Source organism: Rhinatrema bivittatum, chromosome 13, assembly GCF_901001135.1.
Source record: "Rhinatrema bivittatum chromosome 13, aRhiBiv1.1, whole genome shotgun sequence".
Classification (NCBI taxonomy): domain Eukaryota; kingdom Metazoa; phylum Chordata; class Amphibia; order Gymnophiona; family Rhinatrematidae; genus Rhinatrema; species Rhinatrema bivittatum.
The window spans coordinates 7040576-7057231 of record NC_042627.1 but is presented as its reverse complement, the minus strand read 5'-3'; the positions used below and the strand labels follow the sequence as shown (position 1 = coordinate 7057231).

The following is a 16656-nucleotide window of genomic DNA, read 5'->3' as shown; positions in this document are numbered from 1 at the left end:
GTTTATTATTAAGGTTATTTTTATTATTATTATTATTTTTATTTTATTATTATTATTATTTATTTTATTTTATTATTATTATTATTTATTTTATTTTATTATTATTTATTATTATTTTTATTATTATTATTAAGGTTTATTATTAAGGTTAATAATCTGCCCTCTTATCTAAAACTCTCAGAAGGTTTTCATGCATCTGCTACTAGGCAGTAGCATCTCATTCAAACGTATTAACATGAGCAAATGTTCAATCACCAGGCTCCACCACAATGCAGCATTGATTTTGTGATCAGCCCTGGCTAATGCCTCAGGATACTTTTTATAGACTGTATATATATGGTTGGGGACCTTCATTTTCAATTTTTATTTTATTTTCATCAGGAATTTATCAGTATTATAATGAACAGAAGAGTGAAAAAAATTCATCTGTTTCCACTGACTTTTCTTCTGTGATCATTATAATAAAAGCTGAAAAATAAAAAGTGAAGAAGGTTACATATATATTTATATATATATATATTGTAGAATACAATTTAGAAATTTGACTAAAAGCAGTTCAAGGCTACTGCCATATTCAGGTGTGATAGAAAAGTCCCAGCATGAGTTTCTGGGAGGCAATGTACACACAACCTATTTTCCACAAAAGCTGGGACCTTAGTTTTATTTGTGGCGAGTTGCATGTTGGATATTTTTTTTTTTAAGTTTTCTCTAATTTTGTGACTTTAAACAAAGCACCGCCAGCTGTGGCTGCTGCTCCTGCCAGCTCAGGCAGGGAGCCGGAGCCTGCACGAGCACTTCCCCATCTATCTTCTCCTTTCTGCTGTGGGAGCTGCCACATACTTTTGGCAGGCAGACAAAATTCATTTTTCATCTGCATTATCCTCAGCAGAGGGAAAGGAAAAAAAAAAATCCAGGCCGCCACAACACAACCGAGAGCAGCATTTTGTGCCATAAAAAATAATAAACTACTTCTGGAAGCAAAAACAGCAAATAGTCCTGGTAAACACTAGCGGGGCTTGTAGCTATTCTTCCTCCCCGGGGTTTCAACGAGCTGGATTATTCTATGGCCTAATCCTGGCTGCTGGGCTCGCGCGGTGCGGGAGACTTGTGCAAGCGGTGCTTGTTGGGGTTAATTCGCTTTAGTGTAGTCCTAATGAATCCGGAGCAGAGATAACATGGAAAGAGGGGACAGAGCCATGCCAGCTGGGATGCAGCAGGCAGGGCAATGAAGGAACCGGACTGGGATAGAACAAAAGGGGGGGGGGGGGAAAACCAACCAAACAGAAATACACAGCCCAAACAGAAGCAGAGGACAGGAAGAAAGGGAGCCAGATGGCAAGAGAGGCAGAGAAATCGGTAGATCCGGACTGGCAGGTAGAGCAAGGAGAAACCGGCACCGACAGAAAGCAGATTGTAAAAAAAACAAAACCCCAAACAGAGCGAGCCAGCGACCTGGGAAGGGAACCGTGAGCGAGGTGGGTGCGGGTCCCCGGCTGTTCCTCCCCCTCCCTGCCACGGGCAGGCGAGAGATGCAGCAGGGAGGGGGGGGGGGCTGAGGCGGCTACGAAAGGAGGAACATTCCGGCAGGGGGGGGGGCTTTCTAGAAAGAAGATCGCGGTTACGTTTTTGCCTGCAGCTTGCGAAAAAGGGAACCCGCAGCCCCAAGCCCTATCTGAGCGCAGGCAGGAACGCGCGCAGGCGGCGCTCGGCCCCGCCCCTTCCTTCCTCTTCCCCCGAACCTGCGGCCTCCTGGCCGGGCCAGCAGGGGGCACCTTCCCCTGCTTTGGGTGCTGACTGGGCTTCAGGGGGCGCTCCCGATCGTCTTGTGTCTGGCGGGGGGGGCTTTCCCAGGGGGGCCGCCGCCGCTGCTGCCCCCAGCCCCCGGGCTCCTCTCGCCCATCTGCCGGGGAGGAGGGAAGCCCGGACCCGCCCACTGCCGAGCCACGGACCCGCCGGCTCCGCACCCTGCCGCACGCCGGTGGCTCGGGGGCGGGGGGGCTTTCTCTTTTCTGTTCTTGCTTTATTTTCAATGGCAACCGGGGCGATTTTGGGAGCTGCCTCCCCCTCCCCGGGCCGGCAGAGGGATAAGGATGCGCGCCGCGTGCATAACTGTGCAGTCAGACGCGCAGTCCCTCGCTAGGACCTCATTTCTTTCATGATTTCAGTCTTCTTCTTCCTCCCCAGTCTCTGGCTTTGATCTTCCGCGCTCTGCACAGCTGGATCTGTCCCCTCCCCCTTCCATCGTATGTGACCCCCCCCCCCCTTTCTGCCTCGGCCCTGGGGTAGGGTTCAACCCCAGCCTTTCTGCATCCTCCAAACGGGCTTTAGGAAGTGATGGAGAGGAGACTGCATCTGTGACCAGGACCAGGTGAGAGACGGTGCAGGGGAATTCAGCCCTGAGATGTGATGAGATGTGTGAGAGGCAGAATCCTCGGGAAGGAGGGATGGGGGTCTGGGGTTTGCTATGGAGAGGAGGGGGGAGGTGAGAGACGGTGGGGATCCGCAACCCTGGGGCAGCATCCAGATAACGCTGCGAGAATTGCACGGCCAGGTAGGACAGGGGGGATTTTAAAGCAAGGTCTTGGGGGGCGACACAGGCTGCACATCTGATCAGTGGATGGAGGGGAATTCAGGTCTGTAAGAAGGGACAGGGGAGGAGAAGGAGAGTGGCAGGTCTGAGAAACCGCGAGGAATACTGATGTGTAAGAAGGGACTGAGAAGGAAGGGAAGGGCAGTGGTGGAGGGTGAGGTCTAGGGATTGGAGAGGGGATCACGGGGGAGGGGGAGTTGCAGGTTTGGGGGATGTAGAGACGGGTGAGGGAGGAAAGAATAAAGCCAGAATAGCAAGTCTGGGGAATGCAGAGGTATTTAGGTCTATAAAGGGGGACAAGTGGGAGAGTGGAGATATTTAGGTCTGCAGAGGGTGATCGTGAGGTGGGGGCTATAGAGGTATTTGCATCTGTAAAGAGGGAGGGGTGAGAAAGGAAGGGATAAAACCAGAATAGGAAGCCTGGGGGATGCAGAGGTATTTAGGTCTGTAAAGTGAGAGGGGAGGGAAGATCACTGGGAGAGTGGAAGGTCTGAGGGATGTAGAAAAATTCACATCTGTAAGGAGGAACGGTGGTTACGGCTGCAAGTTTCTAGGATGTAGGGCAGTCCCGAGTGTGTTGCATGAGGTCTATTTGCATGCACGGCTTCCATCCTCTGCAAATCGATCTCCTGCATTTTCACTGTGGATATCCTGAAAACCAGACCCGTTCATGGCACTCCAGGACCAGAGTTACCTACCCCGAACAAGGAAGAGCTTAGAGACGGTGAGAAAACTACAAGTATTCGGGTCGGTAATGAGACTAGTGAGAGACCCGAAGGGAGGTGGGAAGGGGACACAGAAGAGACATCCAAATACCTTGAAAGCATAAATAATACATGAAAAGCAAACATTTTTTTCAGTGAGACTCTAGAACAAAGGGTCATAGTAGATAGTTGAGAAGGGGGGGGGGGGGGCAGACTCAGGAAATGAGGTTAGGGACTATTTCTTCCTGGAAAGGGAGGTGGGTGCATGGAAGAGGCCTCCAGCGGAGACCCGAGGGGTATGAGAAGCAGAGAGGACGGTTTCACAGTAAGTCCTGCGGTATCGCAGCAGCGGTGCTGGGCCCTGCGTTATGGTCCATGCTTCGGTGGGGCAGAGGGAAACTTGGATGTGTAGCGAGGGACAGGTTAGAGACTGACCGTCTTTTTTTGACAATTCCTACCCCCTAGCCAACTACTAAACTTCTATAGAGAGGGAGAGGAGAAGGGGATCTGGGTGGAGGACTGGAGGAGAGCAGAGTAAGGAAGGGAGACAATAGGGCGAGGCGGAAACAAACTGGAAAGGGGAAGAGAGAGAGAAATAGTGAAAGTGTGGGGGAGGAAAGAGTGGCCTGGGATTTGGGGGACAGTGTGGGTGGAATCGGGGGGTACAGAGCTGACGTATTTATTATCATCACACACAGAGAGAGCAGAGGCCTGCGGTCTCTTGAATCCCTCCCTCTCCCCCCCCCCTCCAGCTTTCTTTTCTGAGCAGTCCGTTGGCATGGAAACAAACGTCTACATGGGTATTTTTAAACAAGGTCAAATGTATTCCTTAGGTTTAGCGCAGAAAGTTATCTGCAGCCCCCACTGATTTCAGACTGGGCCAGATTTGGGAAGGGGGACGAATGTGTCCCCCCCCCCCTCCCCCCAGTCACTGATATTCTTAAGAGAGGGATGTGGACAGCCCCTTCCCAGTGTGAGACTGAGGGTGAGCGGGATAGAGACAGCCCCTTCCCAGTGTGAGACAGAGGGAGCTCTGAGGGTGAGCGGGATAGAGACAGCCCCTTCCCAGTGTCAAACTGAGGGTGAGCGGGATAGAGACAGCCCCTTCCCAGTGTGAGACTGAGCGTGAGCGGGATAGAGAGAGCCCCTTCCCAGTGTGAGACTGAGGGTGAGCGGGATAGAGACAGCCCCTTCCCAGTGTCAGACTGAGGGTGAGCGGGATAGAGACAGCCCCTTCCCAGTGTCAGACTGAGGGTGAGCGGGATAGAGACGGCCCCTTTCCAGTGTGAAACAGAAGGAGCTCTGAGGGTGAGCGGGATAGAGACAGCCCCTTCCCCGTGTGAGACAGAGGGAGCTCTGAGGGTGAGCGGGATAGAGACAGCCCCTTCCCCGTGTGAGACAGAGGGAGCTCTGAGGGTGAGCGGGATAGAGACAGCCCCTTCCCAGTGTGAGACTGAGGGAGCTCTGAGGGTGAGCGGGATAGAGACAGCCCCTTCCCCGTGTGAGACAGAGGGAGCTCTGAGGGTGAGCGGGATAGAGACAGCCCTTCCCAGTGTGAGACTGAGGGTGAGCGAGATAGAGACAGCCCCTTCCCAGTGTGAGACAGGGAGCTCTGAGGGTGAGTGAGATAGACAGCCCTTCCCAGTGTGAGACTGAGGGTGAGCGAGATAGAGACATCCCCTTCCCAGTGTGAGACAGGGAGCTCAGAGGGTGAGCGAGATAGAGACAGCCCCTTCCCAGTGTGAGACAGAAGGAGCTCTGAGGGTGAGCGGGATAGAGACAGCCCTTCCCAGTGTGAGACTGAGGGTGAGCGAGATAGAGACAGCCCCTTCCCAGTGTGAGACAGGGAGCTCTGAGGGTGAGTGAGATAGAGACAGCCCTTCCCAGTGTGAGACTGAGGGTGAGCGAGATAGAGACAGCCCCTTCCCAGTGTGAGACAGGGAGCTCAGAGGGTGAGCGAGATAGAGACAGCCCCTTCCCAGTGTGAGACTGAGGGTGAGCGAGATAGAGACAGCCCCTTCCCAGTGTGAGACAGGGAGCTCAGAGGGTGAGCGAGATAGAGACAGCCCCTTCCCAGTGTGAGACAGAGGGAGCTCTGAGGGTGAGCAGGATAGAGACAGCCCCTTCACAGTGTGAGACAGAAGGAGCTCTGAGGGTGAGGGGGATGGTGTCAGCCCCTTCCCAGTGTGAGACAGAGGGAGCTCTGAGGGTGAGCAGGATAGAGACAGCCCCCTCCCAGTGTGAGACAGAGGGAGCTCTGAAGCTGAGGGGGATAGAGACAGCCCCTTCCCAGTGTGAGACAGGGGGAGCTCTGAGGGTGAGGGGGATGGTGTCAGCCCCTTATCTATGTAGCTCTGGGGTTTAGATGAATAGAAAGTGTTCCTTCCAGAATGGGAGGGAGGAAATGGAGAGAACTCTTTCCTCCCGTGGATCAGAGGATTGCAGGCAGCCCCTTCCTAGCGTGGGAGGGCTAGAGGAATGGAGACAGCACCCCTCAGGGTGGAACAGACATAGCTGTAGGATTTATGAATGAGACGGCCTCCTGATAGTCACTTCTTTTTCTTTTAGCAGCCTGCTGATGGTTCACGAAATTAAAAAAAAAAAAAAGCCAGAATAATAGAGGAAGCAGGGGTCCAGGAGGCCTCTTTCTCTAGAACTGATAATGTTGATCAAAGAATATCGCATCCCCCTGCCAATGAGTCTGGAGGAGTATCAAGTAGCTCAGCTGTATATGATCCAGGTAACTCCACTGCGCTTCGGGCAGAATATGGCGGGGTCTGTAGCAGTGGAGCCTTGTGGGTGAAGGGGCGAAGTTCAGTAAAACGTGAACGGCTGACGCCTCTGGAGGGGAAGGGAGACCCAGGGCAGAGTCTGACTTCGTTAGTGGCGGGGCGCATTTGTGTACGGGAGAAACCCAAAGCTGAATGAAGATACATAAGAAATTGCCATGCTGGGTCAGACCAAGGGTCCATCAAGCCCAGCATCCTGTTTCCAACAGAGGCCAAAAACCAGGCCACAAGAACCTGGCAAGTACCCAAACACTAAGAAGATCCCATGCCACTGATGCAATTAATAGCAGTGGCTATGCCCTAAGTAAACTTGATTAATAGCCGTTAATGTGTGCGTGTGAGGGAGAGAGGAAACTCTAGGACTGAATCTTCCCTTATGTCCGGGAAGAACGTCCTTCCAGAGCACGGCCAGGCTCCATTTGTGGAGCAGCGTGAGTGTGTGAAAAAGAGAAAGCCGGAGCCCTGGGATTCAGTTCCCTCGCCCCTACAGATCATTCTTGGGCTGGGTTGGTGAGGTGCCCTCAGTCAGGCTCCATGCTCAGCACCGGGAGGAGGGGGGGGGGGTGTTCCAGCTTGCACGCCTCCCACCTTTTCCCTGCCCTCCACGACCTGGACAACGCTGCCCATTCGTTTTGTGCAATTCGTTTGCGTGATCCGGTGCGTTAGAGCTGTGCTGTAGAAATGCTGTTTTTAGGAACTTGCAACCCTTAGCTGTTTCCATGGCTTCTGGGTCCCAACCCATTGAGTGTGGGCTCCCATTTACCTAATGTGGGAGTATTTGGATGTGCAGGGGAGGGAGGTGAGTTATTTTTGATTGTTTTATTATGTATTTTATGACTGTATTATGTAAGCTGCTTTGAGTCATTTTTTTGACAAAAGCAGGATGCAAATAGAAATAGAAGAGCGAGGTGGACTCCTTGGACCCGATGAATACAGGCGGTCTTTCCTTTTCTTGACAGAAGAAAAGCCGAGAGGAATCCAGCGGTGAGGGCAGTGGTGTGGAGATCTTGGCAAACCGTCCGTACACCAATGGGCCTGGTGGGACTGGCCAGTACACCCACAAAATCTACCATGTTGGCTCCCACATTCCCAGCTGGTTCCGGGCTTTGCTTCCGAAAGCCGCCCTGCAGGTGGAGGAGGAATCGTGGAACGCCTACCCCTACACCAGGACAAGGTAAAGTTTTGTAGGACTTGCACCAAGTGGCCAAATCCTGGACTGTGGTAGCCAGGGATGTGGCTACTGTAATGCAGTAACAACAGCCTGTTAAGTTTTATTTTCATCGGACGTTTGAACAGTGGCGCCCAGGCTAGTTACGTTGCATAGGAAACCTGATTCCTTCGAAACCCAAACGATGCAATCAGACCAAATCCCCGAATCAGCACCTGTCAATGGGAATCACAATAAATCCGAATGCTCAGTAAAGCCGTCGATTTCCAGGAAGCCGTTCGGCTGAAATCTTGCAGTGCTTGCTGTCTCAGTTAAGCGGGTTCCATACCAGTCAGTCACACGCCCCTCAGGAGGGCTCTGCTGTGAGAACGTAAGAGCGTAAGAGATGCCGTGCTGGGTCAGACCACCGAGCCCAGCACCCTGTCTCCTGGGAGACCCCAAACACTAGATCTGTTTCTTCTTCCTTTCCCCAAGTCTTCCCGGCTAATAATTGTTTATGGACATTTCTTTTAGGGACTTAATAATATTTGAACATTGTACATGTAGCGCATTCAGGTACAGGAAGTATTTACTTGTCCAAACCTACCATGCTAATTTATGCTAATTGCCTCGAGGATATCCTCTCTGTCAACAAATTCCATAGCTTGATCGTACATTGGAAAAAATACTGTCTACGATTAGATTTAGCATCCCCTTGTTTTGGTATTGTTTGAAAGGGTAAGTAGCCGTCCTTTGCTTACCTGTTCCACTGCTCTCATGATTTTATAAGCCTCTGTCGTATCCCTGGATCCCAATCATCTCCTTTCCAAGCTAAAACCTAACCTTTTCAGTCTTTCTTCATAAGGGACCTGTTCCATCCCCTTTACCATTTCAGTTGCTCTTCTCTGCAGCTTTTCTAGTTCTAAACAAAACGGATCCAAAAAATGCTAGACACTTATGTAATAACAAAAAAACATGAAAAAGTCTCTAGCTCAAATTCAAGGGGATTGTATGAAATCAAACTGGGGAAACCTCATAAAGTGCCAATAACAGGCTAAAATGGATGCCTATATGGCTACTTGAACTCCAACTCCAACACTGTGGATGTCAGAATGAATATATAATCATTGGTAACCCCAGATAAGAAGATGCTTAATTTGTTGATTCATTAAGCTATCTTATAAGTCCAGTATAAGTCCACTACTGTAGGTGTGAGTGATGGTATACAATCAAATTGTTATACCAAATGTGCTCACTGTTATGACACCAAGGCAATCTGTAAAAATCTTCATGCAGTAAGTGTAACGATCCTGACACTGCAATGTTTCGAATGGAAGTTCTTCGTCAGGGAATCACTTCTAGGCATGGAATCTGCTTGTGTATCTCGGCTGTAATAATGTACTCAGTATATTGTGGTAACTGCGCTCCTTCATTAGAATGCTGTTTGTGCACTAAAGGTGGAGCGTTAACTCTTAAGGTTGTGGTCGGTGTGCTTCTTCAGTGAAAACTCCTTATTGATTTCGCAGCGAGAGGAGCAGATCGAAATCGCGCAAATGAGCCTGAACACAACATAGGCCTTGCTTTTATCCTTTTGAACTGATAATACATTGTAGTGTAACGGGATAGGCTTTTGTAGCTTCTCTCTGGGATGTCTGTCAGATGTCTTTTATTTTGAATCTCTCCCATAGACCTCTTTCCAGTAGTTGACCATCACTGCTACATCCCATGCCCTTCCTTGGGAACTACAATAATTCTTGGGTATTTGTCATGTGACCTTGACGCCCATAATGCATTTGAGATGGGTTCTGGTGCTCGGGAGAAAGCATTCACTAGCCCATGACAGCATGATTGGTAAGATGTGACTGCCTTCATGATGTCATAGCCATGTTGTATTGCATAGGTAGAAGCCAGTTTGCTTTAAGTCCTCAATAAACTGGTAAAGTGGTGTCCAGGTACAGATTTGTATATATCGTGTTATTCTGAGGGGTATTTTAGAGGCCTGGATGGGAAAGAGGAATGCATTGGACTGGAAGAGTTTTGTCTGCAAGACTGAGACCTAAATAAAAGGCTGTCTCTTAAATATATAGCACCGTTTTCAAATGCAGAGGGATCACGCTTGTGTCACTAAAGACAGGTTGAACCAGTCCTGGTTTTGGATCTGCTTTCCTCATGGGACAGAGCCAAGACTGGTTCAGCCGATTCCTGATGCCCTGGAGTGACCTTCAGTAGCGTGCTACGCCCATCACTTTTCCAGCACATGCAATTGGTAAGAAATTGCCCGAATTATGCTTCAATCATTTGCTGGTTGGTCTTTCTGTGATGATATTTGCCAGTGCCGTGACGGCTTCCCTTATTTCCCTTTACAAACCAAGTTTGTGGAGCTCCGCAGACGTCCTGTAATCAGATTCTTCTCTCCTCGCCACCTTCTCCTGCAGGTACACTTGTCCTTTTGTGGAGAAGTTTTCCATAGAGATTGAGACTTATTATCGGCCCGACTCTGGGAGCCACAACAATGTCTTCAACCTGACATCAGCCGAAAAGAGGCAAAGGATTGTGGGTAAGTTTGGGGTTTAGCTAAAGTCAAGGGTGGCCCCAGGTCTTCAGAGACCAAGCTGAGTCAATCCTGGATTTGCCCCTTTGTCTTTATAGGTCTTAGAGCTCCAAAGCAAGTTGAACTGTGTTTCCATAAATCCTTGCATCCGGGTAATGTGGAAACGACAAAAGAGCTTCTGCTGAAGCTCCAAAAATGGAAATTCTACTTGCTTTTAAGGAAGAGCTATATTACTGTTATGGCAAGGCTCTTATACTCTGCTCTGGGGCCCTCAACCAGGACTGGATTTTAGGGTAGATAATGTTAATTTATATATTATAAAATATTTTATAGCCCATTTATAGCAAAACCAGTTGAGCTAAGTGGGTTACAGCTCAGTAAAATACATCCTATGCAAATTAAATTGGTTCTTAGACCCAAAGTATGTAAATGTACCTCCTGCACAGTCATGGTGGAGAGCCTAAAAAGCCCGATCCAGTGCAGAGTCTCAAGGGCCACCTTTCAGAATCACCGCCTATGAAGCTGTGGGTTACCGTGATTGGATTTTTTTTTTGGGTCTGGCAGTTTCCTCTTTCTTTGGACTTCCAGCTCAATTGAAACCAGTCCCTATTAAGAGTCTTCTGCTCAGTCATCTCTGCGGCAGTCCTGAGTCAGGGCCCCGCTTCGTAGCTTCTTCCGGTACCGGGCTAATGAGGAGCTGTTGCTGAGTCATGGCAGAGACCTTTTCTGCACAGGGGCTGTGAACCCTGACCCCACAGCATCCCTTGCCCCGATCAACTAGGCTGGCAGAAATCAGGCCCAGGAGTCCAACCCATGTCCTTCCCATGCATAGCACCAAGCCAGCTCCATTTCTGGGCACTTTTTAAAAGTGCAGAGTTCCATATGTCATATTGGTCCTGGAGGAAACTCAGAGTTTTGCAAGTAGTGCTACCTAATACTGGACAGACAATAAAGATCAAAAGAATAGCCACTGCCATTAGCAATGGTTACATGGAATAGACTTAGTGTTTGGGTACTTGCCAGGTTCTTATGGCCTGGGTTGGCCACTGTTGGAAACAGGATGCTGGGCTTGATGGACCCTTGGTCTGACCCAGTATGGCATTTTCTAAAAAAGATGTTGCACTACGTGAGTTGTCAAGATCACACAGTGAGCTGCCTCGTTTTTTGATCTTGTTTGTTGATCCGGTAAAAGGTGTCACTACCTACTGAGTTGACACATTTAAAAAGAAACTTGGATAATTTCACAAACATATGGAGTATTTATTTAGGCACTTCTGTACTGCCTCTCCAAAAGGCTCAAGGCACTGCTAACAATGAATGTGTGATTACCGTAAGGTGGGCTGTTTCATCTCTTAAAAACTGATGTAATGGTCTACAGTACTGTACTTTTTATTGCTTGCTGCTTTTCTCTCTTGGTGACCTCAGACATCATAGATATTGTGCGGGATTTTATCTCACTGAATGAGTATAAGATGGATGAGGATCCGAAGCTGTACCACTCGGTGAAGACAAGCCGGGGTCCGTTGGGAGAGGACTGGATTGAGGACTTCGGCCATGAACCCATTATGTGTGCATACAAGCTTTGCAAGGTGGAGTTCCGCTACTGGGGCATGCAGTCCAAGATTGAGCAGTTTATCCATGATGTGGGTGAGTGAAACCTGTGCATCAGTCACATCTTCTTTTGTATGCCAAAAGCAAATATTCTGTTAGCTATGGAATTCTTAAAGTGATTCTAGGGCTTCTCTGGCAATAGTTCTACCATAGGACACCATGCAAATAAAAACAGAGCATTTAGATCCCAATGCTGGATGCTGTGGGATCCCCTTCCTATCATTACTCCTCCCAGGGCCAGGTTGGCGTATCGGGGCATCGGGCATGCCTTGGTGGGCTGGTCAGGACGATCACATGATTGGTATTGCTTGCAGCGGCCCTGTGTCTGTGGAGCCGCTGCAACTGACACAAGGCCCTGCAGCAGTTGTTCTTCTACAGTGGGAGCCTCCCCCAAGGTTCTCCACTCACTCCTACTGCCTCTAGATTTTACCTGTGGCAGCTGCAGTGGCTTCCTGGGCCTGTTCTGCTCAACACTTCCCCCACCCACCATCCCTGTGCTGGTGGGAAACTCTCCTGTTGCCTCCACTCACATCAGTCCTGCCTCTCCTGTGGTAAGAGGCAGCCTGCAGATCTCCTACTGATGTCTCATTGCCAACTCACTGCCCCCCACTGGCTCCCCTTCCTTCAGCCCTGCCTCTCCTGGCAGGCTGCTTCACCACCAGCTCAACCCTCCCACCGCTGTCTGCCTCTGGCTTCCCTCGTGCTCAGACTGGCAAAAAAAAGCAATTAAAAAACCCCCAAAACACGGAGGTCTTCTAGCCCGCTCCTTTCTTTACAAAGGGCCCTCCCTGACCTGGATCCTTCCTGACCACCAATATAAGTAAAAATGTTTTTTTTAAACTTATTCACAAGTGGAGAGAGATTAAAGAGAGCATGAGAGAAAGCATGTATATGTGTGAATGTGCAAGTGAGCCAGTGACCATATGTGTGAGCATAAGAGCGTGAGTGAGCATGTCTGTGAGCATGACAGAGAGAGTGAGCATGTATGCGAGAGAAAGCAATTGAGCCAATGAGCATGTATGTGAGCATGAGAGAGAGAGTATGTCAGCATGTGTGTGAGAGGGAGAGTGAATGAGTCAATGAGCACATACAGGAGTGTGTGTGTGAGAGAGAACGTATCATTAGAGAGTATGTGAATATATGAGAGAGGGGAGAAAGTGTGTGCATATTCCCCAGTCCTGACTAATCCATGACAATCTCAGGGTGATTAGAATCAAACCTTCTCAGGTATAGCGAGTGGGGGATTTTTTATCTTTAGTTTTAATTCCCTGTACGTACCAGGATCAGTCCAGACAGTGGGTTATGTCCCCTGTCCAGCAGGTGGAGACAGACCAGAATTGTGAGGATGTCCTTTTAGTATTCGTCTGTCTCCAGCAGGTGCAACAGCTCCCCTTCGGTTCTCTGTCTCGGGCTAGTCAGCCTTTTCCATTCCTTTTTAGGTTCAAGCAAGTACTTCAGAAAAGTTATATTTCTGTCTCTGTTCTGTATTTCTGGGGGTTTTGATCCCTGGTGTCTTTTTCTTTTTCCTTGGGAGACGACTTCGTCTCCTCGCTCTTGCCGGACTCACGGGGCTATTTGCCCCTTTTGCGCTGCATAGTCTGAGTCCAGGTTACCTTCCTGGTGTGGGACCATCTCCCTCCGGGACTCGCTCCCCTTTTCTGGCTGCCGAGAGGGTTTCAGACCCGCTCCTGCGCTCAGTCACTGCTGATTTAAAAGGTACCAAAGTTCTGAAACTGCAGGTACTCAAATACCTCTGACTTCTGCAGCAGTTGGCCAGAATTTTTCTTACTTTTTTTTTTGGCCCTTTTCTGGTCCTCGGGCTTTAATCCGGCAGTCAGACAGGCAGCAGTCAGCAGGGTCTCCCTGCTCTCTCCTTGGTGCTGAGGCTGTCACTTTAAGACTTTTTTTTACTTTTTACTTTTTTTTTTCCTCGGCACAGCTTGGGCCATGCCTCGGCAGTCAGTTTGTCTTGCCTGTGGGCTTTTTTTACTCCCGTTTATCGCTGCAGGGTCTTTGCCCTGCTTGCCTGCCGGGTGGGGAAGGTCCCTCCTCGGCTGAGAGGACAAATTTAATCCGGGGACCCAGCATGTCAAACTTGTGTCCTTTTGTAATTCCCCAAAAAGCAATCAGGTGAATGCCAGCAGGTTGACGGTGGCCTTAGAGGGAGGGGGATGCGTCACGCCATCCTTTTGAGTCCGTCTATAAGCCCAAAAAGGAAGAGTGGCCCCGAAAGCAACCCTTGCCCAGGGCACCATTTTATCCAGCCACAGCAGTATAGATCAGAATAAGTAGACACCCTGGATTGGCCCAGTTGATCTTTATCTGCTGCCATCTTTGATGTTACTGTGTTTAGGACAAACTGCTGTAAGGAAAAGGCACTGCCGGGACCACATATTCCAAAGAACTGCACACAACGTTTCATGTCACATGGAATATGCCAGTGCACTTTTATCAATGCAAAACGCAAACCAGAAACCTTAAGACGCTTTGAATTGGGGAAACGCAGGGCAGGTTCAGGGCGCCCCTGATGGAATGGAGGTAGACGAGATGAGGGCGGTGCATCGTCGTGCCGGGGCTGATCGTGTCCTCCTGCCTTGCTGCTGAAGTTTGGTGCTGCTGAGTGGAGGAGGCACTGCCGCTCTAGCTGGGATATTTTTAGTTCCTATCTGCAGGGCACTGCTGTTCTTTCTCTGGGAAGCACTTGAAGAGCTGCCCAGCACTTGGGAAATGGGAATTTCTGGGACAAGAGCCAGAAAGGTGTCAGAAGCTGAAACCCCTTTTTTCCCCATGCTGATGGAAGTTCCTTCATTTTTCTTGTGGAAGTCTCGGGGTGGGGGGGTGTGGCAGATGCCTGTGGGTGTCTGCGGGCATCGGATGCAGCCCCTGCTCTTTTTCCGAGAGAGGGACGTTGTTCTTTTGATAGCTGGGGTTTGTTCCGCCGCGCAGACTTAATAACTTTCACAGAGACTTTGCTGAGTCACTTCCCAGCCCTCTCTAAATGTCTCCGGCCTGCTCCTTGACTGCCGCGAAAAGCCACAGGCCCCATCACAGACTTCTTTACTGCTGTGGCTATTGCAGCTCCCGTAGCGGATTGATCTTCGGATGCGCGCTGACTGTGCCTAATTTCCTGAGCAGGGCTCGTTTTAGTGATTCTGTTCGTACCTGTGCTTATTTGTTAAATAAACTTGCACCTGGTCATGTCTTTGTCGTTAAACTGGTGGAAAGCCACACTCCCCGATTTATTGCTGGGCTTACGCAAACTGGAAAGCTCCGAGCTCTTGAGGATGAATTTTCAAAGACTTAGACGGGGGGTTGGGCCCGGAAAATCGGCGTGTACGGGCGTAACGCGCCCCTGTGGGCGCACTGTCAGGAGGGCAGGAAGAGATGCATTTTGTTGCTACTGCGAAACAGTAGGCACGGAGAAAGAGGGTGTGGCAGGATGAGCACATTTACATGTTTTATAACCCGAGCACGTCAATGCATCCTCAAACACGCGTGCACAGGCTTTTGCACCTGCTAACCGAGTCGCGGATATTGAATCGGACTTCTTTTTTTGCCCACAGTTTTTGGTTGAGGCGGCGGGCGGGTGATCTGGTGCTTGGAAATGTGCACACAAGTATTTTCAGAAGTGAGGTCCGCGCACAGCTTTATAAAATATCCTGCCTCCGTGCATAAAGCTTGAGGGTCATTAAGGCTAGAGCAAAAGTGAAATCCTGAAATGAACTGGGATAAGATTTTGACATCGAGATGGTAATTTTTTTCAACAGTGTCTCTAACTCAGCACTAGAAGCGAAGATCGGTGCATAGACAAAAGCCCTTTATTGAAATTTGCCCGACTCTGGCCGAGTTTCGCTCTTTGGTCGAGAGCTGCCTCAGGGACAATAAATTGTAGCAAGATTAATCGCACACCTGCAGGGCTGAGGCCACAATGTTTGTGAATCCACTATTGTATAGGATCTTTTTACCTGTTCTTTAGAACATGTAATAATGACATGTATCACCAATTGTGAAGAACACTTCATCCAAATTGTATCTTGAAAGCACTGAAGAAATATATAAGACTGCGCTGTGTATTGTAGCCGGTCCAGATTTGTGGCTGGACCGGCTACACTGCACACCACAGGGGAAGTGGGAAGTGACTCACTGAAGGTCAGGAGCCGTGGTGGGATTTGAACCCTGGATTCCAGCTGTAACCATTTGGCTCCGCCTCCTCCACTCCCCCCCCCCCCCCCCCCCGGTGAGACTGTTCCTGTTCATTTAATGGAAATTCCATGCTGTGTGTGATTTCACTTGTGACATCATAGGTGGTATGGACCAATCAGATCCAGTGCCTATGAGGCAACTTAAGACACCGTTTTGAACATGGCTCCATGTCGGAGGCGTTTTGGTGGTAAGGGGTTGAACATTTCTCTCTTCCACAAGGACTCCTTTGCCTTGAGAAGGCTGAGGACATGCCTAAAACGGTGATTTAAAAGATAAAGATTTTATTTTTTGATCCTTGCACCAGCCCCTGGTCCCTACAGAAGAAGTTCCCGTGGTGCGGGGCGTCATGGATTGATTTTTTTCCTATAGCTCATATGGAGGAAATGATCCTAGGATGCTGTGGGGTGCTCGCCAGGGGTTGTCTTCTAATTCACGACAAGACTGCTGGAGGGGCTGGGAGCCAGTATGCAAGTTAAAAAAAAAAAAATAGTAATATAAACATTTATAATGTGAAATGTATACTTTTGGATGCGGCTCTTCTATCAGAGCTTTAGGGGGGAGGGGGCTTCCTGAGCAAGACACTTTGACATGCAGAGCCAGGAAGTCTGTAAGTAGCCATCGTGTCCTAGACTGGAATACTCTGCTATGCACGGAATTGATCAGTCCCCATCTGGCCATGAATAATTCAGGTTTTATTGTTTTAGGTGATACAGTCATTTCTCTCATTCAGCTGTTACGTTCTATTTTTACTCTTGCCTGATTCTGTCAGAGCAGTGCCCGCTTACCGTCCGGCCCGGCCACCTCAAAGGGCCATTTCCTACCTTTTCTTGAGGAGGCAGTGGCGCTCTGCCTTTGCCACAAAAGTGAGAGCAAACGAGATGCGGGGCCTTGCCGAGCGACTCTGCCAAGCTAATTTTAGCTTGCAAATGAAAGCTGTGCCTTCTGCGCAGTAATTCAGAAGCACCCGAGAGAGAGAGAGAGAGAGAGCTCGAACGCTCGCCCCGTGCCAGTTCCAGATTCTGCAGCAAAACCGTCATTTTGTGCCCAATACTCGAGAGTTG

At 49.4% G+C, this 16656-nt stretch overlaps 1 protein-coding gene across 1 annotated transcript in view; it reads left to right on the top strand.

Moving 5' to 3' along the window:
* Window positions 1-1669: 1669 nt before the first annotated feature.
* The window catches only part of PITPNM1 (phosphatidylinositol transfer protein membrane associated 1), a 48038-nt gene continuing 33051 nt past the window's right edge, over window positions 1670-16656 (top strand). The window contains 5 exon segments of the mRNA XM_029575618.1: window positions 1670-2368; window positions 5863-6034; window positions 7043-7257; window positions 9666-9787; window positions 11207-11428. Coding sequence (XP_029431478.1) covers window positions 5957-6034; window positions 7043-7257; window positions 9666-9787; window positions 11207-11428 — 637 coding nt within the window. The 5' untranslated portion in view covers window positions 1670-2368; window positions 5863-5956.